At 48.5% G+C, this 27,939-nt stretch overlaps 4 protein-coding genes across 4 annotated transcripts; 2 read left to right on the top strand and 2 right to left on the bottom strand.

Annotated features, from left to right (window-relative positions):
- Positions 1 to 48: 48 nt before the first annotated feature.
- Positions 49 to 963, bottom strand: HOO65_050339 (uncharacterized protein; the record flags this gene model as incomplete). The annotated part of the gene is made up of 1 exon (XM_071000853.1): positions 49 to 963. The coding sequence occupies one exon, from the start codon at positions 961 to 963 to the stop codon at positions 49 to 51; it is 915 nt and encodes a 304-aa protein (XP_070858398.1).
- A 1,605-nt stretch (positions 964 to 2,568) lies between these two features.
- On the top strand, positions 2,569 to 4,893 carry HOO65_050340 (putative magnesium transporter NIPA7; the record flags this gene model as incomplete). Its single annotated transcript, XM_071000854.1, has 1 exon — positions 2,569 to 4,893. One exon carries the CDS (start codon positions 2,569 to 2,571, stop codon positions 4,891 to 4,893), a length of 2,325 nt encoding a protein of 774 aa, XP_070858399.1.
- A 3,904-nt stretch (positions 4,894 to 8,797) lies between these two features.
- On the bottom strand, positions 8,798 to 13,396 carry HOO65_050341 (reverse transcriptase family protein; the record flags this gene model as incomplete). Its single annotated transcript, XM_071000855.1, has 1 exon — positions 8,798 to 13,396. The coding sequence occupies one exon, from the start codon at positions 13,394 to 13,396 to the stop codon at positions 8,798 to 8,800; it is 4,599 nt and encodes a 1,532-aa protein (XP_070858400.1).
- An 11,252-nt stretch (positions 13,397 to 24,648) lies between these two features.
- Positions 24,649 to 27,498, top strand: HOO65_050342 (uncharacterized protein; the record flags this gene model as incomplete). The annotated part of the gene is made up of 1 exon (XM_071000856.1): positions 24,649 to 27,498. The coding sequence occupies one exon, from the start codon at positions 24,649 to 24,651 to the stop codon at positions 27,496 to 27,498; it is 2,850 nt and encodes a 949-aa protein (XP_070858401.1).
- Positions 27,499 to 27,939: the final 441 nt, after the last annotated feature.

Here is a 27,939-nt window from a genome sequence, read left to right on the forward strand (position 1 = left end):
GGACGCAAATTTTTAGACCACTGCGTAGTCGCAAAATTACCATCAATACTAGGGCTCGCCACTAGACGTGTTGTTGCCCTTGCTATCCTTAAGATGCTTGTACTTCTCTTTGTCATAATTGTTTGTCATGCTCCAGCTAGATTGACTACTCACAGTGTTGCCATTTTCATCAAGAGTTTTGGTGGTAGTCTTGGTATGGAGCATGTCCATCCAGTCGATATATTCATCTTTAGACTCGATCGTCTTGTACTTGCTCTGGTCCGCCTGCTTTCTGTCATCATTGGATGTGTGTGTCACCTGCAGCGTGTCCTTGTTTTTAGCCAGCACATCCAGATCGGAGCTTATAGCAGCAGCGCCATGGCGCACCATGTCAACAAATGTGCCAAAGGACTTGGCTCCAGTCTCAAAGGCGGAGGTCCAGAGACCGGCCAGCTCCTCGAGAGCCTGACCGGCCTTTTTCACATCATCCTCAGAAGTAGCCAGGTCACGTGTGGCACGCTCGAATTCCTTTCGAAATAAATCGGCATTATCAAGCAAACCACCGCTGCTAGGTTTCCATCCGTCGGTGCCGTCGGAGTGGGTAAAGAAAGGATGGGACTGGTCCGGCGTAAAAAAGTGCCGTGCATTAGGCGCCAACAGGCCAGCAGAATCCATGCGCTGTAGCCAAAAGGCTGGTGGCTCGCCGGTCGTGGGGAAGACTTGACGCATCAGAGAGCGCATCTCAATTCTACTCTGAGTTGGCATCATGGGCTGTGAGGCAGAAACAGCCAACAGATCTTCAAAGGCATCAGCAAATGTGAAGGTGTCTGGTGGCGTGGAAGCGCCAGCATCATTAGGAGTGGGCTGGCGAAGAGAAGAGAGATTCAAAGGCGAGTAAGGCGAGTTATGGATATAGTAAGACCAGAGGAGAGTACTCATAGGCTCGTGGCCAGTGGAGGCGGTAGTGAAAATGTCCCAAAACATTGCAACAGCACCAACTTAGGGGTGTAGTTGAAGGTGGAGAACGTGAAATGAGATGTCGAGTGGTTTTTCCTATAGAACAAATAAATTTTTGATTGAACTAGAGGATTGTGAGGGGACAAACAATGAACAAACAGAAAGTGAGATTCCAAGGTTTTTTTTTAATGTGTGTTGATGACCAGAAGATGAAGACGAGATGAAGACGTCACATGTCATAGAGAAGACCAGAAAAAAAGAACGCCACAAACTAACCAAACATCCCACAGTTCAGCCGCAAAGTCAGCCACTCAAGCTCTAGGGAAAGCTCCTCTAGCTCTTTCTATGCGCCTGAGTTCTCCACTTTTAGACATCTGACAAAGAAAGGCTAAATAAAGGACAAGCTTGTATGAAGAGCAGGCAGCCTTTCTTCACCATAGTAACAGGGATTGAATTGGCAATTCCCTGCAGCCTGCAGAGCTCATAAAACAGGCAGCTGTGCAAAGTTCTTCCTATCTCCAAGGGATGAACAACCTGCATTCAGCCAGACTTTGGTGTGTGGACAATCCGGAATACGAGTATAGAAGAAGACCCATGATAAAAGCTCCCGGAAAAGGCTCCGACATCTGGATAACCCTAGCCGAAATGTGCTGCCTGAGATGAGATGGCAGAGACTGGCCAATCCTATTGATTTGATATATTAAGTAGATGAGCCAAGCCCAAGTTCAAACCGAAGATGCAGGACAAGAAACAGATGCCTAGGATAGGAAGCTTTCGTGACAATTTTCTCGATGTTTTTGTCGGCTTTGTATATTTTTATACGTGTCTCTTTGGCCATAAAAGCCCAGCGAAGCCCCTCATCCATGATCTCGTTCCATCTTGCCTCTACACTACAATTCACTACAACTACCCAATTTAGCACTCGTCTCAGCCTCTTCTAAAGGGCTTGAATTCTGATTTGACCAAGCCTGGAATTCCGGATTTTGATATCTTACTATTTATTTTCTCTTTCCAATTTTCTCTTTCTTTGTTTTCCCGTCGTGCTGTTAACATGAGACTTCTCTCTTTCTTCTTCCTTCTTTTTTCTTCAGTCTTCCTGCAGCCCAATCTCAATGATTACCAATAAACCCGCCCTTGATTTCCCTTATTTTCGGCTGCTTGGACGAAGCCGCCTCCGAAGACTAAAAGCTATAGATCCCAGCCATTTTGACAATTTGACAAGGCGAAATTGGCTTTAGCTTCTAACCTTGAACTTTTTTGTTTTTGGTGATTTATTGGTGTTGTGTTGATTTTATTTAATTGATGATTAATTCATCAAATCGGTTAATCCATCCAGAAACCCCGATTCCATTAATTGCCTGACTGCCTGCAGCTTCCTGGCTCTTTTTTCTCTCTCTCCTCTCCGCTCTCTGATTTTGGCCCCTGCCCTGCCTGCAGTTGGCTGTGCTGCTGCTTCTGGGTGCGCCTTTAACCCATCATTATCCCACATATACGACTCATTCGACCCCTAACTAGCCCTTTTTCAGCCATCGCCGAAGCCATAGAGACACCATAAACCTACGAGATACTACCAGCTAACTGTACTTCTGGGAAGGAGAAAAAAAATCTGGCCTTGTGGCCTCTGCTGTCACCATGAGTCTGCCCGCGACTTTTGCCGGCGCCTCCTCACCCTCTCCTTCATTCTTGGCCCCAACGTCCAGCGTTCTATGGCCTCTCAATCCCACCATATCGCCCTTGCCTTCCGATGAGCCCTCTCAGAATCATCCTGAGGCCGACAAAGACTGGTCCCAGATCATCGGAATCGCCACCGCAATTACTGGCAATATTCTCATTGCGCTCGCCTTGAACGTCCAGCGTTTCGCCCACATTAAACTACACCAGAAACGCATCCAGATCAAAGCCATAGCTGAACAGTCCGAACAGGAAGCGCAACGACCCAAGTTTCACTCCTCCCATGATAATGCCTACCAAAATCCACGCCATCATCATAGCTTGCATGATCGCGAATATGACTTATGTCATCACCGGTCGCAAAACTCACAGGATGTCCCTTGGTTGAGTGCTCCTACAACCACAACCACCAATAATAACGCCACGTCTGCCCAAACCTTAGACGGTGCTTTGGACGACAACAATGCCAACATCGCGGCCCGTCACAGAACATCTGACGTTAGCTTTTCGGGCTATGGCGCAGTATCCACAGTGCGCTTTCCGTCCCCTCCCCTTTCGCGCACTGTATCTGCTGCTGCTTATTCCCCACGCGCCTCATCAGAAAGCACTAGGCTACTTCGTCATGACTCTTCATTGCCATCTGAGAAAGCCTCCTCTCTATCGTACTTGCACTCTTCGTACTGGTGGTTGGGCCAAATTCTAATCATTCTCGGCGAAATGGGTAATTTTCTGGCCTATGGCTTTGCACCAGCTTCCATAGTATCCCCGCTTGGAGTCGTTGCACTCGTCTCCAACTGCGTCATTGCTCCGATTCTCTTTCATGAGCGGTTCCGTGCGCGTGATGCTTGGGGTGTTATGACGGCCGTTGCTGGCGTTGTGATTGTGGTCATGAGTGCAGGCGGTGATGAATCAAAGCTTCAGCCTCATGACATATGGGATGCCATTGCCGCACCAGCTTTCGAGGTCTATCTCTGTGTTACAGTGACCATGATTGCAGCACTAATGTGGGCTAGCAAGTGCTATGGGAAGCGCACAATTTTGATTGATCTAGGGCTGGTTGGTCTATTTGGAGGCTACACTGCCTTGGCTACTAAAGGAATATCCTCCATGCTGTCTTCTAACCCACTGAGGGCTTTTCGGACTCCTGTCACATATACGCTTTTGCTTGTTCTTATACTCACTGCCGTAATGCAGATTCGCTATCTGAATCGGGCTCTTCAGCGGTTCGACTCAACTCAAGTCATACCTATCCAGTTTGTTATGTTTACGCTTTGTGTCATTGTGGGAAGCGCTGTTCTGTATCGCGACTTTGAAAGAACGACACTTGCACAGTCTATCAAATTTGTTAGCGGCTGTCTCCTGACCTTTTTTGGCGTCTTCTTGATTACGAGTGATCGCCCTCGTCCTGGTGACGAAGAGAGTCACTTGCTGGAGTCTGATGGTCTAGATGAGACCATTGGTCTTGGGCCTCATGAAGCTTATACTGACATTTCTCCTTTCGGTACGCCCCGGGGCTCCTTTGACTCCCACCGATCATCTCGCGAAGGGCATCTCAACTATCCTATAGAGCAACGAATTAGTCTTGCGCATGAAACCGGCATACCGTCATCACGTATGCCACCTCCATCGCGGCCTAGCCTGGCTGACTATCATCAACATCACTCTACGTCCAATGTCTGGAGTAACGAGCCATTTGACCCCCCAGCCATCCGGCCTGACCCAAAACCACTGCAGCACCGCCTAGATACAGAGAATCATCCTGTATCCGCCATTTCTGAACCCCCAACAACCATCATGACCCTTGAGCCTTCGACCCCCCCAGGCACTAGTTACGGTCCTCAAGCACATGCCGATTCTACGTCAGCAGTTGCACCTACGTGCTGCACCTCTGGTGGGCGTCGATTTGCAGGGCCAGTCATTTCGGCCTCGCCGTTTTCATCAGCCGTTTCAGCTGTTATCACTGACAGTCTCCGACACAAGAATCCATTGGCTCGGCGAACGTCGCTAGGCCGAATATGGTCAAGCATCCGAGCGGGCATGTTCATGGACAATGAGGGGACAGACGAGAATTCGATGTTGGGCTCACGGCAGCCACTGCTTGGTTCGTTGCTCGAAACAAACGAGCCGGCAGTTCCTCCACGGCCATCAACCTCTCGTGAGCGATCTTGTAACGACCCTAGGTCTAGGAGGAGACGGCATCGGAGTCTGAGTGATACATTGAACGGGCTGTTTGCTCCAGGCCGTGGCTATGCTGGCTCGATGGACGAGCCTGTATTAGGTCAGTAGTAGCCTATGGCGTCTAGCCTTTTGTAGCGAGGTGGGCGTGTCTAGTTTTTTTTTTCATTTCGATACCCATTTGTGCTTGTTTTATTTTGCGGGTTATTTTTGCTAGCTTTTCTTGCTATTGTTCTGATTCTTTTCTTTGATTTCTAAGGCATACCTATACATTACAGACACTTGGGGCATTTGTTTTAGTCCATATTCGAGGTTTCTTATGCTTTTTTCCTGACTCTACTTCATCAGTGTTGCTTAAGATTGTTTCCATTGCTATCTTCTTTCTTCTTTTCTCGCTCCTTCTGACCTCTATCTTGCTGCTTTACCGTTTCGTCGGTCGTGCATCAATCAGCCCATTTCTCCGCCCCTCCTTTTTGTCCTCACTGTCGGATTGATAAAAAGAATACAACCTCCGTATAGTAGTACTACTCGTCTCATATTGAATTCTCTTTTCCCATTTCCCCTCCTCTCCTCTATAATCGGGTCGACGAGGAAAGCAACAGTGGCATGTAGTCTAAACCCTGGCTCCGATGGCGGGTTGACCTGGGCCTGCAACGCAAACACAGACGATTCTTCTGTGACAACCAGCCCCGAAGATACAACATGGCCCGGCCTATAACTAGCTCTGTGTATAGTCTGATACGGCGATAGCTGGAAAGAAACAGATAAGAGAAACAAAACATTATCGGCCCAGACTTTGCTATGGAGGCTGGCTGCGTATCCCCATGGAGGCCCGAGTCCCAACCTACACACATTGTTTCCGGTCATAGCTCCAGCCTTCTTTTTCCTCTTCCCTCTCCCATAGGTGCAATGTAACCAAGTTGGTGGCCTATGAAACCCAACAACGGCGAGGGGGAACAAGGCTTGTATCGGCATTGGCATTAGTATTGGCAGGGCGAATAGAGAGAGAGAAGCCCTATCATAGTAGTGCTATGTTTATGCAGGCAAGTGGACAATCTTGGCCCCTTTGCTCCGCTCTTGGTCATATATAAGACATACATACACATAAATGCAAGCATACATATGCAGCGTACCAGCTTAGTTACATAGCATAATAGCGTAGCATATGGTATGGGCAACACCAGCTTGATGTGATATGACCCAAGGTAGATGTACACGCACATACGCATTTGTTTTGCAGTGGCCCATCTTCGCTTCACTGCAGCTTTCGCCTGCCCACTTTGTCATGCAAGGTCTTCTTTGATCAAAAACTTTCTCTTTCTTCTCCCCCCTCTTACCCCTGTTCTTGTTCCTGTTTCTGTCCCGCTGGGGAAGGCTTGAAGCTAGGTCTGGTGTCGAGATTGAGGTTGGGGGGGGTGCTATCTTGGAGTCATAGTAAGTACATCATCACATTACACCTCATGCACACGTATAACAAGCCACGCTCTTTGTACACATGTAGTCAGCCATTTTACAGCTTGTTTTCTAGCTTTGCAGCTTGTCAACCCTGGGCCGGGCCATGTTTGCGTACGACCAGAATGAATGGGCTTTGGTGGCACAAATAGCCAGTTAGACAGATAGTCACATACCATAAAAGGAGAAATAAAACGGCCAGGAAAGCTGAGAGCTGAATCATCCAGTCATCCCTTGCGGTTGTTTTCCTTTTTTCCTTCCATTTTGTTGTTTCCGCTTCTGCTCTTCTGCAGAACCCACCTAATGTACATAGACTTGTGAGCTACTCATACCTTGTATTTCCTCTTCTTCCCCTCCTGCTCGATGCTACTCATATACAATGCAAAGAGGGCTATATCGTGCCCGTGATATAACCTTCAATGGAGACATAGCTTCGTATCTCGAACAAGGCTTTCGTTGTTTGGTAGTAGCAACGCAAGACAACAAAAACAAGCCCCCCCTTTTTTGCGTCTTTTTTTTTTTCTCTTTCTGATTTTTTGAGAAAAGGCTGGTGATTCAGAGGAAAAGAAACTCTACCGCCGCACACTAGTAGAGAAAAAAAGCAAACCGGCAAGCAAGGAATCCCTTTCTTCTACTGATTCCCAGTTTTATCGTGAGGCGGTGAGCAAATCCCGCCCATTGTATCAATGTTTTCTTTTTCTTCTTGTAGTCCATCTCCTTAGCTTCCCTATTTTCCTGTTCATCGTGAAGCTGAACTTTGCTTGCTCCGTTGAAGCTCACAAATCTCAGCTGACTTTTTGGAAGAACAGGAAGAAAAATAACCAGTGCCGCACAGACAAGACCTGAAGAAGCTCTTTGTTCGTTTCTCTTGCTTCTTCCCATCCCCATTCTAGGCCAGGGTGAGCCAGCCTTACCTCTCGTATCCTTTCTTCCTCTATACCCTTGTCGCGGTAAAGCTTTGTCTCTCAAGTCGGGCTGGACGTTGGTGCTTGCTTGTAGTGGAAGGTAATCCCAGAGTTTCCCTATGTATAATGTAATCTGCTTCATTTCATGCAGGCAGGTTTTTCAGGTTTTTTTTTTCCTCCGGCTTCATTTCTCACTTCATTTCTCACTATCTCCATACTTAAATGGGGGCAAGTTAGAAGGAGGAGGAAAGAAAACTAACTGCCGTCTTGTTGGAAGATCTGGCTTGTTTCAAGGAAAGGGAAATCGGAGTCAGATCCAAGCCCAAAGTCTCATTGCAGCAGAATAAAAGCAGGGCAAGACAAGACAAGAAAAAGGTGTGGCTGTGGCCATGTCTAAGCTAAGGTCTGTGTCTGTTTTATAAGTCGCTGAAATTTTGCCTCTTTTGCTGGCTTGTGAGGTCCTCCAACCGTTTTGTCACGCCTTCATGTTTTAAACAACTTGTCTTGTTGGCTTGTGACTGCTGTCGCTGTCAATACCACGAACATTAAGCACCAGTATTAAGACTGCTAGGTCGCCATGGTAACGGGCTGACCTGAACCTGAACCTGAGCCAGAACCAAGAATTACAGTGCAATGCACTACTTGCGTGTGTGCGCATGTGCGTATATGGGCGATCATACAAATAACCACCGCCACAACGTCAAAGTGTCAGCAAGACGAGATGTAGAGATCAACAACGCCCATCCACATACACACACACGCACACACACACGCACCCCTTCTCTCCTCAAAAAAAAAATACGCACGGTTGTTTGCTCGCGGACGCGCGCTCATCTTTTTTTCAGCATAAAACAAAGGGCACGAGAACAAGAACGAGAACAAATAGATGCGCGCGCATTTCTCCGGTCGATCTTCTCGTTCTCTCACCAGAGCTAAAAAGTCAGCCATCGTTAAATCGGTGATCCGAGGGTAGAGCACGAGACCGTAATACTAGGTGGAATACGGATGTGCATATACGCTGGTTGGTGTTAGTGCTCTCTGATATGCTCGTGGAACGGTAATTTCCTTTTTCCCAATGTTCTTTCATTGTTCTTCGTCCAATGAGCTTTGTTCTGGTGTGGCAACTGCCTCCGTTTCTGTCGCTATCCGGGAGGCGCTTTTTTGTGTGACACAATGTGGGACAAGTCCGTAAAGCTCAAGCCAGCAGTTACCCGTTCCGTTAGCAGCAAGCACGAGACTGGTCCCGATAAGAAAGTGTGAGAACCAACTTAGCGAGTAGTCTGAGTCTTTAGTGAAGACTTAGGTGCGGGAGCGTGTATAAAGTTGATCTTGTATTGTCTGTCCGTTCTATCTGCTAACGAGTGATGGTACGAGCTACTTAAGTATCTGGAAGTGAACCCCTTCTCCAAACCATACCTGTCCTTGTGACTGAATCTCCAACCATTAGTTCACGATTAGTAGTTGGAGTATACGATTGTGACGTATGAAGAGTAGTCACGAGGGAAAGATGTGACATGGGTGAATTGCGCTCAGACCCATCCCTGCGATCACATGCTTGTAGTAGAGCCGAGGAAATGCTGCCGACGGAAGCCGAATTTTCACAGACCCCCCCAGGTCAGTGCCATTGCTGACGCTTGATAGTATGGGGCTGAACTGAATTACGGCGCAAGTTTGGTGCCTATGTCGACTAGACGCAGCTGTTGGACGAAGCGCTTGTAGGCGTCCGTAGCGAGAGGCTTGGTGAGTCCATCAGCAGCCATTTCAGATGTCTTTATCCATTGAGGTACTAAACGACCTTGCTGGACTTCTTGACGAAGCCAGTGCCTGTGGATGTCGACGTGACGAAGCTTCGTGGTGAGCTGAGCGTCTGGAGCCTTGAGAAGGCGAATCGTCTGCTGATTATCACAATAGATCTCTGGCGTAGTTGCTGGGTATCCAGCCGATTTCATAAGGCGCATGAAAGCAACTAAATCTCTTGCAGTTTGCGATAGTGCAAGAAGCTCGGCCTCTGTGGAGGAAGTAGTGACCGTGGATTGGCGTGCGGCCTTCCAATCAATAGCCCCGTTGTGTAGCAGAAAGAGAGATCCGTACGAGGAGCGACGAGTATCGATGTTGTCTGCAAAAGCAGAATCTGAGTAGACCTTGACGTCTGTTTCGTAAACTTTGAAGGCAGATTCCATGGCATCGGATGAGTACTCAATCGCAAGTGTAGGTGTGGAAGCGAGATATGCCAGTGCTCTGTCAGCAGCAGCCATGTGTTCATTGGAGGGATTCGACATAAAGCGTGCAAGTTGTGAAGCCGCAAAAGCGATGTCTGGACGTGTGACAACAGCTGGCCAATTTAATGACCCTACCTTCTGTTGATATAGATTGACAAAGTCGGGCTGTGCTTGCGTGCCTTCTCGTGGTGCCATGTTGTCAGGCCTCATGGGTGTCTGGTACTTGTGCGTGGTGACGATGTTGAACTTAGTGATAAGTCGTTTGATATACGCGTCTTGTACAAGCCAAAGCTTCCGTTGACTGCGATCTCGTAGAATTCTGACTCCCAAGAACCAACTTGCTGGTCCGAGGAAATTGGTTTCGTAAATCTTTGAGATCTTTCTTTCGAATGCGCGTAGTTCGTCAGTTGCTGTGGCTGCGTATATCAGGTCATCGACGTAGTACATGACCAGGAGAGTGCCATTGGGATCCTTGTACAGACAGTTGCAACCATTCACGGGTACCAGTCCGATGTCTAAAAGCGTGTTGGTGAGGTGTTGGTACCAGAGGTATGGTGACTGCTTTAGTCCGTAGAGAGCCTTTAACAGTTCCCAGATGTCAGTGCCTTGCGAGAAGCCGTCTGGTGCCTGTACAAAGGTCTGTTTATCGATGTTCGGATTGATGAAAGCGTTGACCATGTCCGCTTGAGCAGTTTCCAGATCGTAGGCTGCTATTATTGACATGAAGTAGCGGAAGACTCGCATTGCAGCAGTGGCGGCGAAAGTTTCTTCTGGGGTTGGCTGTAAGTCTCCGCGTACGCAAATACGTGCTTTGAACTTCTTGAGATAGCCATCTTCATCGAACTTATACTTCAAGACCCATACCAAAGGTAGGACTCCTTGTTGGTCGGCGGATTCTTTGGATGCCCAATTAAATGCTTCTTTGCTGATCAGCGTATTGATTTCCTTCTCGCATGCTGCACGCCATTGACTGGCGTATTGGGATTTCATGGCTTGCCAGTACGTTTTTGGCTCTGGAGGCATGGAGTCGCGATGCGGACGACTGTTCTTGACCCCCCCAGCGAAGGAAGCATGAAATTGTCCCTCAGCAAGCTGTGCTACGGCAAGTGCAGCGTTTCGTCGGCGTGTTCTGCGATTTGGAAGGATGTTCGCAGTATCGACATCCGCGCTGATCGTGTTGGCACGAGGCGCCACATTGACTCTGCGTGATTGTGATGGTAGAGTTTGCGACGCCCCAGTGAGCTGTGTAGGCGATGATGGAGGAAGGAGATCAAACTGTGAGTTTTCTGTTTCCGGAAAATCAATGTCTGGCGTGGGACTGGGCGTGCGAGGGTTCACGGGAGGTGCTGCCGTGGCCGTCTCGTTCTGAGTGTTGGATTGTGAAGGCGAGGCTTCTGGTGAGGGCGTAGGTTGGCCACTCCAAGGTTTGACGGGTTTTTTCATTGTTATTTTTTCTGTTTCTGAGGGCGAGATGGCATCTGGTACGGGTGTTTCCACTGGTTGCTGGACTGTTTCTTGAAGAACGGTTTCCCATATATCCTCATCAGGTTCCGCAGCGGAGTCTGGCTCGATCGTGCTGACGAAGTGTTGTATTGGCTGCAGGATTGCCAGGTCGACACTTCGTGGGTCGTAAAAGTCTGTCTCGTCAAAAGTGACGTCTCGTGTGCGGATGACTGCCTGCTGACTCGGCACCCAGATCTGGAAGATATTGGTAGAATGGTATCCGACAAGATAACCAATGTGCGCTCGATATTGGAGCTTCATTCGATGCGGGATATTGCGGATCAACGGATATGCCTTGCATCCGTAGGGACGGATGTGGGCGAGCGAAGGTTTGTGTCCGTATAGCGCTTCGAAGGGCGTCCGATATCTAAGTTTACCTTCATCTTCAACTGCGAGTGCGCGAGTGGGAGTCCGATTCAGGAGATACACGGCCGCTTCCATGACTTCTGGCCATAGATCATGTGGAAGAGGTCCTCGAAGCGTACGAGCCTTCTGGACAATCATCTTACCAGCATGTTCAGCACGACCATTCTGTGCTTGAGTGGAGGCGGCGCTCGATTCAGTGATGACGCCAAATTCCTGGGTGAGCTCGCGGTATGGTGCTCCTAAGAGCGCCCAATCGTTGTCGGAGCGGAAACATTTGACGTTGCGGCCATGTTGATTTTTGACTAAAAGAATAAACGCGCGGAGATGTGGCACAACCTCCTTGCGCCGACGCAGAGGCCAAAACCAGTGTGCATGGCTGATCTGGTCGACCAGGTGGAGCCCCCATTCCATACCGTTGTAAGCGCGGTCCATCTGGATAAAGTCGAAGCAGACTCTGTCGAAAGGATTGATTGCCTGGATCTCATTTTGGTTTGATCGGCGTGAGACAATTGCGTGTGCCTTTGACAGAGCACAAGTCTGGCATTCGATGGTGGTTGGACCATGTTCCACCCCCTTCACGCCATCGACTGCTTTGACAAGATGTTTCATTACATCAGGGCCAGGGTGACCAAGCGCCTGATGCCATCTATTTTCTGCGGCGGTGATGGGCTTGCGGGGTGTTGCGCTTGTGACGGCAAACGCGCTGCTCTGGAAGAGCTCCATAGGCGTGTCATGGCCAAAGTTGACGAACAGGTGGCCATTTAGTTCTCGTAGGCGCGCAAAGACAGGTTCGTCGTCGGAAAAGAGCACATTGTCACGAGTGTTGAGGTACACTCCGCGAGATTTGAGCAGTTTGTTAGATACCAGGTTGGTGAGAAAGTCCGGCACGTAGGCAACATTGGTGAGTTTGATGAACTCGGTCTTTTCAGGGCCACTGATAGGTATGACAACCTCTCCGTAAGCCTCTATTTTGACCTTCTGGCTGCCGGCAGCGAGCCATTCATTCTGCACCTGGCGTGTCTCGGTGAAGGCCATACGTGAGTTGGTGACGTGGACGTCTGAACCAGTGTCATAAATCCAGCTGTCTCGGAGGCGCTCGAAGTGATCGTGATTTTGGACTGAGAAAGTCCCGGCGGTTGAGGAGGTTGCGAAGGCCTTCTTGATTTCGATGCCTGTACTCGCGTTCGACGGCTGATCTGGCTTGTTCTGCGCAGATTCTGGTTTCTTGACGTACTTGGTTGAGTTCTCGACTGACTTGCGTAGCTTCCAGCTATCAGCGAGTTTCTTGTTTATCGAATCGTGAATTTGCTGGTTCGCCTTCCAGTCCGATGGGCGAAGTGACGGGTGGAGGTACAGGCATGCACTGAACCGATGCATCTCTCCACATAGGCAAGCCTTTTCCACGGGCTTCTGTTTTGGCTGATCGGTGGTTGCGACAAAGGCTCCCGTCTGAGGCTGGTAACCTCTCAAAGCGTTGACCAACTGGCACTCCTGTCCGAATTGAACCAGAATATCTTCGAAGATGACTTCTTTGTTCTTTATCATTCGGGAGACCACTCGTTCTACCCAACCTGTCGGTGCGATGGGGCCAACAGACGCAAGCAGGGCTTCAACAGCGCTGGTGTTCTCAGCCTCTGACAACTCAAATTCTGTGAGAGTTGCGTGGGCTGCTAGCAGGTTGTTGATCCATACTTCAAGACCCTGCTTCTTCGGTGGCTGAAGGGCCGTCCTCCAGGCTTCACGAGCCTGTCTCTTCATCTGGGCGGTGGACTGATTGAACCGTTTGTAGAGAGCGGCGATCTGGTCCTTGGCTGTGTGTTTTTTCTTTAGCAAAAGCCGGCTGAGACTGCCGGAGACGGTTTGACCGATGAAGTCTGAGATTACTTGCAGAGCCTTCTGTTGCGCCTCATATCTCTTCAAATCGAGTGCGAAGACACGATACTTTCGCTCATACAAGGGGTCTTCCAGATCGGGGAGATGAGGTTCAGTAAGTAAGGTCTGGGTGGCGGGTGCCGCAGTTGCAGCTGCGTCAACAGTGGTTGGTGGTTCTGGTGTGAGGAGATCCCATACTGATAGGGAAATGGATTTAAGCTCTAAGCGGTGGTACCAGACATCCCAATCCGACTGAGAGGTCAGCGTGACCTCAAGTTGAAGCTTCTGAGTAGACATCTTGATTAGCGAATGTAAAGTTGCGTTAATACAAGTGAGGCGGGAAATGTGTTAGTTAGGGTGAAACAAAAGACGAGGTGACGAGAACAAGTGTAAAAAGTGAATCAGTAATAGCGAGTGCGAGTGAGCGTGAGATTCTGTGTTTTTTGCAAGTGGTAGACGTCAACCGGGCTCATAACTGTGAGAACCAACTTAGCGAGTAGTCTGAGTCTTTAGTGAAGACTTAGGTGCGGGAGCGTGTATAAAGTTGATCTTGTATTGTCTGTCCGTTCTATCTGCTAACGAGTGATGGTACGAGCTACTTAAGTATCTGGAAGTGAACCCCTTCTCCAAACCATACCTGTCCTTGTGACTGAATCTCCAACCATTAGTTCACGATTAGTAGTTGGAGTATACGATTGTGACGTATGAAGAGTAGTCACGAGGGAAAGATGTGACATGGGTGAATTGCGCTCAGACCCATCCCTGCGATCACATGCTTGTAGTAGAGCCGAGGAAATGCTGCCGACGGAAGCCGAATTTTCACAGAAAGGACAGCCGTACATAAGCAGTTTTCTAATATTGCGGGAGTCAAAAATTCGAAGACAGAGCCATAAAAGGATTGTAAGGGGGGAAAGGGATCCTACGCCATTGTTCTCTATGAAATTCTTCAACTCCAATTGTCAACTTACCCACCAAAAGTTTCAACCCAGTCTAGATTCATCTCTAGGAGAAAAAAAAAAAAAAAAGGAAAAGGGATAAAAAGAATTAGAAGCCATCTATCTAATGCCTGGTGCACACAACAGAGTTCCTTGATGAGACAGTGTAAGAAGCTTATAAGAGACAAGCCATTCATGATGCGCCGGGAGTTTGAGACTGGCAGACACTTTTGCGGAGTAAAATGTTTCGAGATTCAATAGACCAAGAAGTAGATGGCAAGAGGCAAGGCAGATAGCGCATTCATTGCCCTTTTTTTTCTTATTCAAAAACACCCCCCACCCCCACCACAGAACATAGCATGTACCAACCTAACTAAATCGAAAATCTGTGGTCCCGCGAGACAAGATACCGGTAACCAAAGGGGAGCATTCAGGGCTTAAAAGAAGCAAGGGAATGAACAATAAGAGATAGACAGAGCCGGAAAAGAAAAAGAATAGGCAAGAATAAGGAAGAAAAAAGAAACAACTCAACTGGCTTCGAATCCCTCAGCTGTGCTGGATGAAACACTACACCAAACTTGCCGGGCATAGAGATAAATATCCGGGTTTTGGATGCATGTTGTTGTGTCCTTATCCTTCTCCTCTCTCCCCCTTCTTCTCCACTCACTTCTCTCCTCTCTCCTCTTCTTACTCCTCGGAATGAAAAATTCCCTGCTAGACTTTTGTTTCGTCGCTGTCTTGCATTGATATCTGTTGTTTTGCCTTTCTCGCTTTGAACTATCAAAGACTCTCTTACACCGAAAAGAGCAACGTGATCAACGGGAGAGAGCTTGTCAAACAATTGTCAAAACAGCTTGTTTATCAATACTGAGGCTTAGACTCTCTTAGGGTTTTGGTTCGCAAAGGTTTTACGTGGAAGGAGGGTGTCGCCATATCCATATCCATTCTCCGTCTAACATTCCAGCATCCTATTACTACCTAAAGGCTGCGCAGCCTTAGCTTTGCACTTAGCCTCGAGCCAAAGGCTTTTGGAGAAGCTACGTTTTCTAGTTTCAGGGACTCACCTTAACCAAAGAGGCTAAGCCGGCCCCATCCATCATATATAATCTGGAGGGAAGCCCCCCATTTTCCTTATCTTCGACTCCAAAGGAAGGAGAGGAGAGAATATGAGAGAACAGACGTGCTTTGCCGTTGGGTAAAAGTGGATGGTGTGTATCAGACAGGACAGGAAGGTGCGGCGCCACAAACTCAAGGGCGGCAGTTGCCGCTATGGACGAGACAACAAAAAAAGATGTGGCAATTGCCACTGTTTTGTTCACTATGCACCTACCGTTTTTGTTCCCCTCGAGTCTGCGCCTTCTACATATATACAGATCTTCAACTTTGCGCTGGTTATCTCCTCTGTACCCTGAGGGGAAGCAGTGGAAAAAGGACTTGTTTTCTCGAACCTGTAAAGACCGAAAATGATGTTACATCAAGGCAGTAGATCAGTCTCGATAGTGAGAGGAGGACATTAGTACGTGCCTACATCGTTTTTAACAAGCAGCTGTTCCAACACGCATGTCTGTCAATACACATTTACGGTCAGGGTCTCCCCGGAGGTACGGAAATTCCCATGTTTTGAAGTTCACCTTAGATGCCTTTTCGCTTTTAGGAAGACCCTTCTTGTGACCTACTTGGCCACTGCCCCCTGCCAAATACTACACACACATGTCTTCAAAAGTCTAGAACGCTGTTGAACACAGGAAGTGATCGACAGTGTGCTAGCCAGAAAGTGGGATGCACAATATTTCTTCGTATGCAGATGCGTAGAACATAGAAATGTTACATCGTAGACTTCAAGAGCACTAATAGAAGTGGGAATTTATGGCCTATGCTAGCAAAGTTAGTCAGGTTTGATAACCCGTGCTACTACTGCTAGTAGTGATATTACTAACTTGGGACTTTGGCTGTGTTGGCTGCTTTTCTGTTTTTGTTTAAAGCCTATTATCCCATGATTTTAACAGTGACAACAAGCCACTACAAAATCTAACTCTCTGTTCCCTCATACCCACCCCCCGTTGATCGACTCTGTTTCAAGCCTAATGCCGCTGCTTTCTTAGCCAGAAGTCCAGGATGATCCCCTTCTTCTGTGGATCCTACAGCCACCAAGCTCCCCTCAGACTAAGACAGCCCTTTTCCACTTGCTTGCAAAATAGTATGTCATAGAAAAGAGATCCCACCCACACTAGAGAAACTCAAGCCCACAACCACCCGCTGTTATGGACTAAAAGGCGACGGTATAGCCGTTGTGGTAATAGTCGAGGTCGAGCGCCAAGTTAACGAAGGCTCCTCCTTCCCTATCTAAACCCATAAGATCTGCAACCCTTTTCCCATGATAGTTTGTGTTCGGGGTTCTTCTTTTAGCCTTCGTTTTCCTTTTCTGCAATCGTAGCCTCCAATTTAGAGCCCAAAAACTCCAATGACGCGTTCAATTTCTTCATCTTTGCAATCCTCTTTCTTTAGAGCTTCAAACCCCTAATGCTCTTACACAAGGTGCCTAACTAAGCAGGAAATGCTGCTGCTGAGACGGGTAATACCGCCGATATTTTACTGGCTAAGATCGGCGTTGATAGTTGCTGTTCTCAGTTCGTTGTATCACACCCACAAACCTTTGAGAAGAAACATATGTTTTTCTTCATGTTAACGCTCGTGTCAGTCGTTCGACAGTTGAAGCTCTGCACATGCCAGCTGCCAACCCTATTCTTGCCCATGAAACAATCTACAACGTCTGAGGCTAGCTTTCCTTACTAGCCTAACTAACACCAAAGCTAGAACAACCTTAGACTCTCCCCCTTTGACTTTGACTCAAAGAATCCTTAGCCCCTGTGGCCGAATATCTTGGAGGCTAGCCCAAGACGCTGTATAGCCCTTTTCAACTTTCCCCTCTCTTCCCCCCTCTCCTTTGCTTGTTTTTAAGACCCGGGGCCCGGGAAATGTGCCGGCATCATCGCTGTCAGCTTTTCTTTCTTGGCTTCATAGCACTGGTATACATCAATAACCCTTGATAGTCGCAACACCTAAGCGTGTGTTGTTTCCATTTTTCCTGTCTCTCCTCACCGAGTTGAAACCTGTGTTTGCAAAGCATCAAAACTCCATCAACTAACTTAAATCGCCTTGTCAGAGTTTAATTATTCAAAGCAAAACATGATATATGTAGTAGAAAAGCTCTGGGCAACGCTTGTTAGGTTTGACAAGCTCCAAGCCACGAAGAGGCCATCCTATGCTGTCTCCTAATACCACCTCGGATTATCATGTTTTTGATAGTAACACTACGCCCCCTCTCTCCTCCCATCCTCTTCCTAAATTGCGTTTATCTCATGCCTCTACCTCCCTCTCCTCCTCCTCCTCCTCCCCTTATATCCTTCCTGTCCTCGGGATCTTCTGCACGCGGCCCAATAAATCAGTTTGTTTGCTTAGTGTTAGTTGTTTGGTGCTTTTTTTTCTAGCTGCAATGCAATGCAATGCGGCCGGAATCCTTCCCCAGTCGTATCTAGCGCACATGAGCGTTTTCCAGGTAACATTCGCAAATACACTATGCATACCTAGCAAGTACACTTGATGCAAAAGATGCAAATGTTCTGTCAGTCGCTTTTCCCACCTGGGATCTACGACTCGTAGTACGTATGCAAGAGCTTGATCGACAATGCAGACATAGCTATCTGTATCTTGGTTCAAGACGTCACCTACTAATTGGAGACTGCCCCTCTATCCTACCCCTCTCCCCCCCCCCCCCCCATCTTGCCCCTTGAGCCTGCATCTTTTTAGCAGCCAAAACAGGCAGAAAGCAAGCCATCAGAGAGCTCAAGCTAGAGAACTGGAAGGAACATCCCCGAAGCGAGAAAAAAAAAACACCGCAAAAGAGACAAGAGGAGAGACGTACAGCACAGCCGATTTGTGATAGCTACGTCGACCCATTTACAAATCAACCTGCCGCGCTTCAGCACATTTTGTCTCGCAAGATAACCCATCAATGTTGTTTCTCAAGTGTTCTTGGCACGCTAAGGATTGTTCAATCATTATGCCGACTTTCAAGTACACGAGACATCGCTTTGCTGAGGTGACACACTAGGCAGTATTCACAGGGTTAAACCCTTGTTTAAAACAGAGGCTTGCCGAGTGGCAGAGTGTTTTTTTCCGGCTTTAATAGGTAAGCACCATTGCGATAACTCGTTAGAGGTAGCTGCTTTGCTTGGATAAGTGAGCTTTGAAAGAAGACACAAAAAGAGATTTTTGCCTATTCTTCCCCATTCATTCCTAATCAGCACTTTTGCATGGCTTCTTATTGTAAATTTGGAATAAAACTTATTGCGATCACACCAACTACGTTGTATGTATTGTGGATGATAAATGGATACCCCCCACCTTCATCTTTCACTTTATCACATCGCCGTTCCGTATGTCCATCGTATCACACATAGGAAGGGAAAGCAGTGTGACTGCGAAGAAACTGCAACCATGGAATCCAAAGCTCAAAACTTCTTAGACATGCTCTACATCGGGACAATCAGGTACCCCTTGCTTTTCATTTATCCTTTACTTGCAACTGCCTGATCGGGAGGGTTTACGGCCCAAAGGACTGCAGGAAGACAACAGCTTTACAAGAAATCAAAGCAAGAAACTTCACGCGAGCATAGCTATAGCTGTAAGAACAAGCGGGTTAGGAGGGGGGGAAAAGTAGACCAGGTATGTTTACAAGATGAGGCCTGTAGAATAACAAGGCCCGCTCCGCTGATGGTAAGGTATAAAAGGAAAGAAAACCCAGACCTTAACCTAGGTAGTTGCCTTGCACAGAAAAAGAAGAGACAAGTGTTACAAAGACAACATCCTAAGTGCATAAAGGAAAAAAAAGCATTGTTGTGTGCCACTTTGTGTGGTGTGTACAAAAAGCAGCTACCTATATTTCACGGGCGAATGCTACGGATGACCTATGTTTGTGCTTGTGCTTGTGTTTGTGTTTGTATTCATGCTCATGCTCATGTTTGCGTTCAAGTGTTTGTTGTTTGTGTTTGTTCGCATTGTGGATGTTGAAAGTAATTTCCGTTTTGTCTACGTGTAAACGGCAGGAGCATTATGCCGAGTCATCTTTTATTCATTGAAGGAAGTCGACGGCAGCTGCCCTTAATCCAAGGGACTTAGAATTGTGCATAATATGCACCGGCATTAATTGTCATTTATGTACGAACCACAAAGCTCAGCATTGAGTTTTCATTTCAACCGGATATTATGTTATTTCTATGTGATTAGGGTTCGTAATGCGTGCAGGTCTTGGCTCTATGAATAACTTGGATTTATGTAGCTCAGAAATTTGAGCTCAGCTTAGCATGGGCTATATTGGCCTCAAAATTAACCTGGCCTCATGCCAAATCTGTGTTTTTTCCGCCTGTATTTTAACGTACTATAGGCCTGGGCACTAGTCTTAAGGGCTGTAACTTTGGTAACTGTGCAGCTTTTGGCTTTGAACCTTCACTGCCATGTGGAAAGATGCTGTCTTCAGGGAGCTGAGGCGATATCATGCATAGTAAGAGAAGGGGGGTGCATGGGTAACTGCACTATACATGAAATCAACATCGTATTGCAAGTATGTTATAAGTCCTGTGACCTGTATGTGTGCAAATACTGCTAATTATCGAAAAAAAAAAAAACGACATGCTGTACTGGCTCCCCTGAATCACAAATACCCTCTCAGCAGACCCTTACACCCCTACCTACTAAGGAGCAGGTATACACTTGGGCTGCAATATGCATATGAGCATGCTATGTAGAGCTTATGTAGCATTCACCAAAAGGGCTCGCCAAGTGATTGCAGCTTGAAAATACTGGTCAATAAGGCACCTCCCCAGCGCTTCGAAGCCCTTATCCAACTGTGAAAGGGTGCGTTTCCCTCTGCTCCGTCACATTCACGGCCTAGGGCTCGGCCTCGGACTTTGACACCCCCGAGTCAGGAGAGGGGATAATAGAAAGAGGTAGACAGCCAAAGAAATGAGGAATAACAGACTTTATGTTAGCTCTGTTGCTTCGGGTGGGTATGCATAGCATTGGAGGGAAGAAGAAGAAGGCACCGTGGGATCTTCTTGCTACAACCTATCACCACAATATTTAGTCACCGATGTTAAGAGATTTTCTTTGCAATAGTGGCTCGAGCTTCTTTATAGAACAGATATCTGGAAGCAGAGTAAAGAGAATCCAGGAACCAGAGCTATTTGGCAGAAAAATGTGACGAGAGAGGGAATACATAAAAGTGGGGGAAATATTCATAGAAATCCTTGTGGGGAAAGAACAAAGTAGCGATGCTCCGAGCTTTGTTCTTTACACAAAGTTCTCATTCAGCACCAACAAGGAGATCGTTCTGCTTATTATGCATATAAAGCTATTTTAGTATAAGATCACCTCCCCGGTATGTACATACATGCACAACGAATGAGCCCCCAAGCGCATATTTCAACATAGATCGGCGTCTGCTTTCGCTTCTGATCTTTATGGCCTACGAGGATTCATATGTGGTCAAACAGCTAGCCCCCCCTAGCTGTGCTTTGTCCGTCTTTCCCTCGCTTTTTCACCATCCTCCATTTAGGGACCAGGGCTACATCTTATCACACAAGATCAAGCTATGTATCTTGATAGCCCTGATATGCTGTTGTTTTGCCTAGGGCTGACCCAGTCCAGCCGCCCGTAACCAGACCTCCTCGCCCTCTTTTTTTTTTCCCTTTTAAACCAGGCAAGGCTTGGGAGCGGCGGCAGGGGGTTGTGCTACTCGGGAGTTGTGTAGTACATTGCATGAAAAGAACTGACTATACATGAAAGTACAAGGCATCAGCCAATGAAAGAATACGGGCAAACGAAAAGCGATAACTACACCATCACTTGGCTATCGTATACTGCTTTCCAGTTCGTGTCATGCAAACTGATAGAGCCATCGCAGCCAAGGTTATCTATCTCATGGCTCAATCTTCGCATTCTGGACTTTGGTCTTTTTCTTTCTTCCTTGAAAGGCCAGGCGAGGCTAAGCCAGCCTCAACCAAGCCCCAAGGAACAAGGCAAGGCCATGCTAATACTAAACAGTCCCTGCCTCAGTAAATGGTACTCTGCCCGAAGCCGAGGGCCAGGAAGTTAAGTTCATAGGATAAAAAAAAAACATGATGCCCTTGGCAGCAGCCCCTTCCCAGGAATAAAAACTAAGAGGCCGGGAAAAGTTTTTGCATGGGAATAGAAAACGAAAAGAAAATTGGCGATGCTACCCAAGGGCCAAGAAACATGCAACACAAGAAACTAGACCGAAAGAAATGAGAAAGAGGTTGAACAACAATGATCGCCCAGAATAATGCGGCTGGTCTGACGTTGTTGGTGGAGCAAGAAAAGAAACAAAAAGGCAGGTACAGAGTTGTAAAGGGGTAGCTGCCTAATGTTGGGTGTTATTTCATCTCATGCTGTTGCCCTCAGTATACGTATGCTACTGTCTAATTGGCAACCCCTTAACCCTAGTAATACTAAGTAACATTCTTAGCCCCAGCTCCAAAAGGTTACGGTTTGTGGTGTAATTGCAGCTGCTCTCAGCCACGGCTTTCTCGTCTAGTATCTGCTTCCAGGAGCTGATATCTCAAATAGGCTTGAGAGCCTTCTTTCTCCGAAGTGACCCAAAGAGCTTCTGCACTTTCGTTGCTACGGTTCTTGGTTCGTCTGATTGGAGTCATCTCTTTGGTACAAGCTGCCAGACCTTTCATTTCCTTGTATTGCTGGAGCTAGATCTGGGGGAGGGGAGGCGGAATTGGCTTCATATCACGAGCCCCAGCATGGCCAAACCTCTATAACGCATAACGGCTTCAAGGGTCTGGACGGCAGAGCGGGCCATCTTGGGTGGCTTGCTTTTTCTGATATTTGTTTTTTTTTATTCCTTTCTTTCCGTATTTGTGGCTTCTCTTTCGAGTCTGCCCAGCCAGGTCCTAGATCAGCCATGACGAGTCAAGGAAGGCTAAGCCCAGCAAATAAGCAGGGAGACCCTATCATCAACAAGCACACAATTAAGCCAGGCCAAGTTGAATAGGAAGTTGGAAAGAACTTAAATATGCATACACTACGTTGAAAACAACACACCATCGCTGCGATATCACACAACTAACCTGCACTTAATGAGATTGCAGTAATCTTGCTTACGGCCGTCACACCTCGAGGCGCGGCTCCTCCAACCTGCATATCCATTATAATAAAACGATGCAATATGTTGTATTTGTATTTGCAGGTAAACGAGCTTTGGCCAAGGGCAGCTCAGCTCATATCTATGCTGATGGGACGCCAGACAGACAAAGCAAGGGAAACAAAAGGCCAACAGCATGATGCTGTATATGTATGGCGTCTGTTCCGTTGTTGGCCTTTGTTTTTCGTTGTTTGCCCAGTCGGAGCGGAGAAAAATCCAGAGCCAACAGCGCTAGGGGACCAAGGGGACCACCGTAAGTAACCTGGTGTGAATCTACGATATGACTTGTCTTTTATGTGAGCTTGCGGTTTCCAGCTCGCTCGTTTTCACCATTCCTTTTTCCCCAGCTTGAGTTTTTTTACTTTTCCTTCCTTTCACCTCTCCCTAGGAAGCAAGAGCCCCTCCTCCCTCCCTCCTCCCCTCCCAATCCTGAATGGACTACAGGCTTCTTGCTCGGGGGTTCTTTGGGGTCCTGTTTGTTCTCTTGTATGCATTTATGGATATGGGAACTGTGAGATCGCCCTTGATTCGCCCTGAATCTTACAGCGAGCGGGCCAGGGAATCTTGAGAGTCTTGGAGCAAAAAAGAAGCCCAAAAAAAGCCACAAGCTTCTCTTGTTCTTCCAGAATGTCATGTCGATGATTTTCGAAGTCTGGGCTTGCTTGCACTTTTACTGGGGAGTTTCGAGGTGCGCCGCCATCATGTGAAAGCGACACGTAAAATGTGCAATTGCAATTGTAAGGAAAAGGGCAAGTTGCACTCGCTCGCTTCTTCGGCACACATCCAAGTTAGAGCAAGTACTCTCTTTGAAGTCGAGGTTGTTACTGCTTTTCGGTTCCACGCTAAACTGTTTGGGAAGTTCTCCCCCTCCTCGTGAAAGCAACTGCCTTGTTTTCTTTCTGTATTCTGCCTCAGTCCCGCCTTTTTTTTTCCTATTTGTTTACTAAACACACACCCTGCCTGACTAGCATACGACACACCGCCTTACCAGGACAGGGCCCTATCCACACCCCTGCTCATCTTTTTTTCTCTCCTCTTCTTCTCGCTGGGTCTCATTCTCTTTCTTTGTAGCTTGTGTGTGCGTGCGTAGAAAATCCTCATACACACCCCACCCCCCTTCTCCTGGATAGAAAAATGAGCACAAGGGCCCCATGTTAGTTTTTATTCCTTGTTTTTTTGGCACTTACCTGGGCTGGAGACCTCAGAGGACAGAGGTTGATCAGTCTTCTGGTCGTCATTCTTCTTATTATTAGAATCGAGCCGGTCCGTCTTCTTGGATTTCCTCTGGCAGTTGCGTTCTTGCTCTTGCTCCTGCCCTCATTGTCTCTTCGTGCTTGCTTTTCCTTAGGTGGTGTCCTACAGCTAGACTGACCCGTTCTTTCTTTTCAGCACAGAACATCAGAGTAACCATTCCTCTCTCTCCTTCTCTTACTCAATACTCCCTCCTTCCTACACTCCCTCTCTCGACTTACACCGATCTCATCGACCTGTTGCAGCTCTACGCATTGTGCAAACAAGCACCTTTCCAGATCATATATATAACTGCTGCCATAACTGTCACCCATCACTCGCCACCTTCATCAGCTGGCACACCTGGCATCCGAGCCTTTGTCTCTTTATTTCTCGTTCTATCTTTTCTTCGTTACCCATACCACTGCTCTTTGGCCTGACAGCAGCCCTAGCAGGTGTTGGTGACCAAACGCCCGCTAGCACATGAATGGGCCTGATTCTTAGTACGGGCAGTCCGTATATCAAGTACGTTTTGAAACGCAGCTGAACAAGACAGAGCGAGGGGAACGGGCCACTACACACAACAGACCGCCAGCCTCCAGACGACAAGGCCGAAAGAAAAAAAAAAGAAGAGACTCAAAGAAAATGTGCGTGTGTGTGTGTGTGTGTGAGCAAAGGCGATCTAGGACGAGCCGCACATACACTTTAGGAAGGCACTCGAGTCCGAGGCTGGTCTGTGATCTTGTGCCTTTGGAGGCGTTTCGTTGATTCGTCTTTGCGGTTCTTTGTCTCTTGTGTGGTCTCTAGCGCTCGTTCCCTCACTTGTTTCTTGATGCTTTATGCATTGGCTAACCACCTGTTTGTAGTATCACCACCACATAATTCATTGCGCGGCAGGAGAACATAGTAGACGCATACCTGCTCTGCTTTCTTAGCTCCCCCCCCCAGTCTTATTGTCCCAACACTACTCTTCCTTGCTTGGCCGTGTCCATCCTATCTCTCATCCCGATTCTCACCTCCCCCGTTCGACTGGCATCGAACCGCAGGAGCCACCATATTGTGTGCCCGAGCGTCTCCGTGCTCCTTTCTTTTCTTGCCATCCTATCATATTCCTTCCTTTTCTGCTTTTTTCTTTTAACCCAGCCATTTCCATCATGTGGAGCTTAGTTAGTTCTCTTCCCAACCCTCATTACTCAAACTCGAGTACAAGTAGTCGGGATTCTCGCTCCCAGTCGCGCAAGCGGTCTGCCACCACCACTACCACTGGGGCTTCTGCTTCTATCTCGGCCTCCTCAGAATCCCTAGGGCTCCACTACAATGAGCCATCGTCTGCCTTTTCTGGAACCCGCAAGATTCACACATCCTCTTCTGCTGCCGTTTCCTCGTTCTCTTCGCGCCCGCCAACCGCGCCCGCTTATTCCACTGCTTCCTCTAGCACCATAGATCTGGGGCTTGGTGGTCTAAGTGAGCTATTAGAACCAGCCATTGACGGCCCTCCTTCTCCGGAGCGCCTGCGCGCCCTTAGCAATCAGATGAGACAAGCCTCGATGGCTTCTCGCTCATCGTCAACGTCTCGCGCCGAGCGGGCAACTCTGTCTCGCCACGCCCCCACTTCATCCACGTCATCGCTTCGGTCTATTGTGTCGTCGTCAAACTGGCCCTCATGGGAGCCGCTCACTATCGACACTAACGTGTCGTCGCTTTCACGCAAGTCTTCTTCGCGCTCTACCATCTCTAGCTTGCGTCATAGCACAGTCAAAGAGAGACCGGATAGCGGAGTACAGGCTTTCGGAAAGGCCATCTTCCAAGGCCGGGGGCGTCTCCGTCGCGAGCATAGTGACTTGGGCATAGGCTCGGCTGCTTCGTCCATGTCCCCGCTGTCCAATGACTTGTCTACTTTTGAAGCCTTCCCCTCAGCCCCCACTTCAGCCGGTGTTACCTCTCCATCCTCCTTCACTTCAGAGTCTCGTTTCCCGTCCATATTTTCTCGTCGTCGCAGTGCTAAGCCCGATGATCCTACTACCCCCATGTCATCTACCACTTCTCCCATCAGGAAGTATAACATCTCGGGTCCCTACAACTTTCAGCACCTGACCCACACCAACCGCGATGACTTGCCGGCGCTGCCTGCGACAAGTAGAGTGGAGCTGGTCAACGAGTTTTCCTCATTCAACGCTGCGCATCGCACTGCTACAATGCCGGAACTGTCACCAGGACTAACTGACAGGCCCATTGCCTTGTCTACAGACGAGCCGCAGGTCCAACAGCCAAAGCAGATATTGTCTTCCCCTGCCGAAATTGGCCACAGGCGCATAATGAGCGGCTCAAGGTCTTCATCAACAGATCAGCTGCGTTCGGGACCTCCTCCGCGGCCTCCACGGCCTGCTGAGAGTCTCTTCCCTCTGCTGTGCAGCCCGCTTGTTAGTGCTCCCATGCCACCTCCCCGGGTGTCTAGCCGGAGCTCTAATCAGCCGGAGGGAATTGAGCTAGCGTTCGACCGCCCGGCAACCGCGAACAGCCTGACGCTGCCTGAGGCCATGTCGATTTCGCTGGCTGGTGTTCCCTCTGGCTGCCACTTCTCACACGCCATCACAACTCCCGATGACGTGGCTTGGCCCATGCCCTCTCCGACAAGCCCGCCTCTGTTTGAGAAGCTGGCTGATGTGCCCGAGGAGGAAGAGTACTTTAACCGTTCACATATTAGCTTTGTCGACATCCACGAGCATCTTCGCGAAAATGCCTCGGCACCGACGCCCCGGGAAATGGCTGGTCCCCACCCATCGTCTCCTGGCGTCTCCACTCGGCCTTGCAGCGCTGGATCAGACACCCTTGGCTACCTGTCGCACAGTACCGAGGATATTGCGGCTGAAACCGCCTCTTTGGCCATTGCTTCCACTGACTCGCTGCCTACGGATGACAGCCAAAGCACAGATACAACCATTGCATCCCCGCAGCTACAAGCCGAGGTGCATGCAGTCGATGCGGCCATCAGTGGCAGCTGGGAGGATGACATTGACTATGCCTATGATCACGAGGTTGAGGCTGACTGCTCGTATGAATGGAAACGCACATCGCTTGATATCCGCATCGAGCGCCAAGAGTCTGAGGACTACCAGGATGCCGTTTCAAGTGATACATCTGCTGCGGGCTACTGCGATGTCACTATTGCCCACTTGGGGCTGCATCATGTGATGACTGGCCTTGCTATTTCTAGCCCGTCCGCTAGCAGCGTGCCTGCCCTCAGCCCAACTAGTCCAGCCACTGCCACATTGGCAACCACATCGGCCGTGACACCTGTTTCTGCGACGTCCACTACCAACCCTTTCGCTCCTCCCCAGCCCCCTGTGCTGTCCAACTTCTCACTGCCCCGTTCTGCCCATGGCCGCTCTAACTCCAGCACCACCCTGAGCACATTCCGTGAGAGCCAAGGCTTTACGCTGTCGCCCTCTTTGCTCATCCCCGCCGACTACCGTCAGCAGATGATGATGCTGGCTGAGGTCGATGACGATGACGAGGCCGATGCGCCGTTTGCTGAGGATGAAGCTGATGCCGATGCTCTCTTCATCCATGACCCGCGTGCCAACTTTGAAGTGAAGTTCAATGCGCGCAAGAACCGCATGTCATCCGTCTATCGCCCCAGCCCAGACCGCACCAGCACGTCAACTATGACGACCTTGTCGACTGTGGCCTCGTCGGACATCAGCACTGTTGCTACCAATCTCAGCTCCGAGCGCCATGTCTCTGCGTCTACCACTATGACCCGTATGACCTGCAACTCGGATATTATGGGCGACTGGAGCCCCGTCAGCGATGCCGGCGTGGTTCTGGGTGTTGAGCCAACCGAGGTGGACTTTCTGCGTCTGGGATCAAGCACTGGCGATCTGCCTGCTACGGCCAAGGCTATCCCAACTGTTCCTCTCCGCCGTCGGGCCTTGACCACCAGCTCTAGCACGTCGTCATTCTCTATCTTCCCTATCCCTCGCTCTCAGCCTCATCAGGTTTAAAACGTGCAGTCAAGCCACGCCGTTTCTTATTACTACCATTCAAACATGCCATGTAATGGCCCCTATCATCCCCCTACATGCAGGGGGAGGCTACCGAGGCCGCATAAGCCTCCCATCATAAAAATCTCCTTTGTCTTGACCCCTCTCCCCCCTTCATACATACATTAGATCTGATTCTTTGGCGTCGGCTGCCATGTCTTGCTTTTTTATTTTTATACTTTCTGTCCGCTCTACATTCACACAAAAAAGGCCTGCTTTTTCTATTCGTCTTGCTTCATTGACTTGCTACTTGGGAGTTTTCTCATCTTTTTCTGCACATTATTTCTCTGCTTCTTCTTTTATACCGGATTCTCTATCTTGTACTTCTCTGCCGTATATTGCTTCTGGTCTCCTGGTCTTGGTCTTCTGCACTTTTCTTCTTTTTAGCTATTCTCCCTTTGC

The sequence above is a fragment of the Ceratocystis lukuohia genome (assembly GCF_044167205.1).
Source record: "Ceratocystis lukuohia strain C4212 chromosome Unknown Supercontig5_pilon, whole genome shotgun sequence".
Lineage (NCBI taxonomy): Eukaryota > Fungi > Ascomycota > Sordariomycetes > Microascales > Ceratocystidaceae > Ceratocystis > Ceratocystis lukuohia.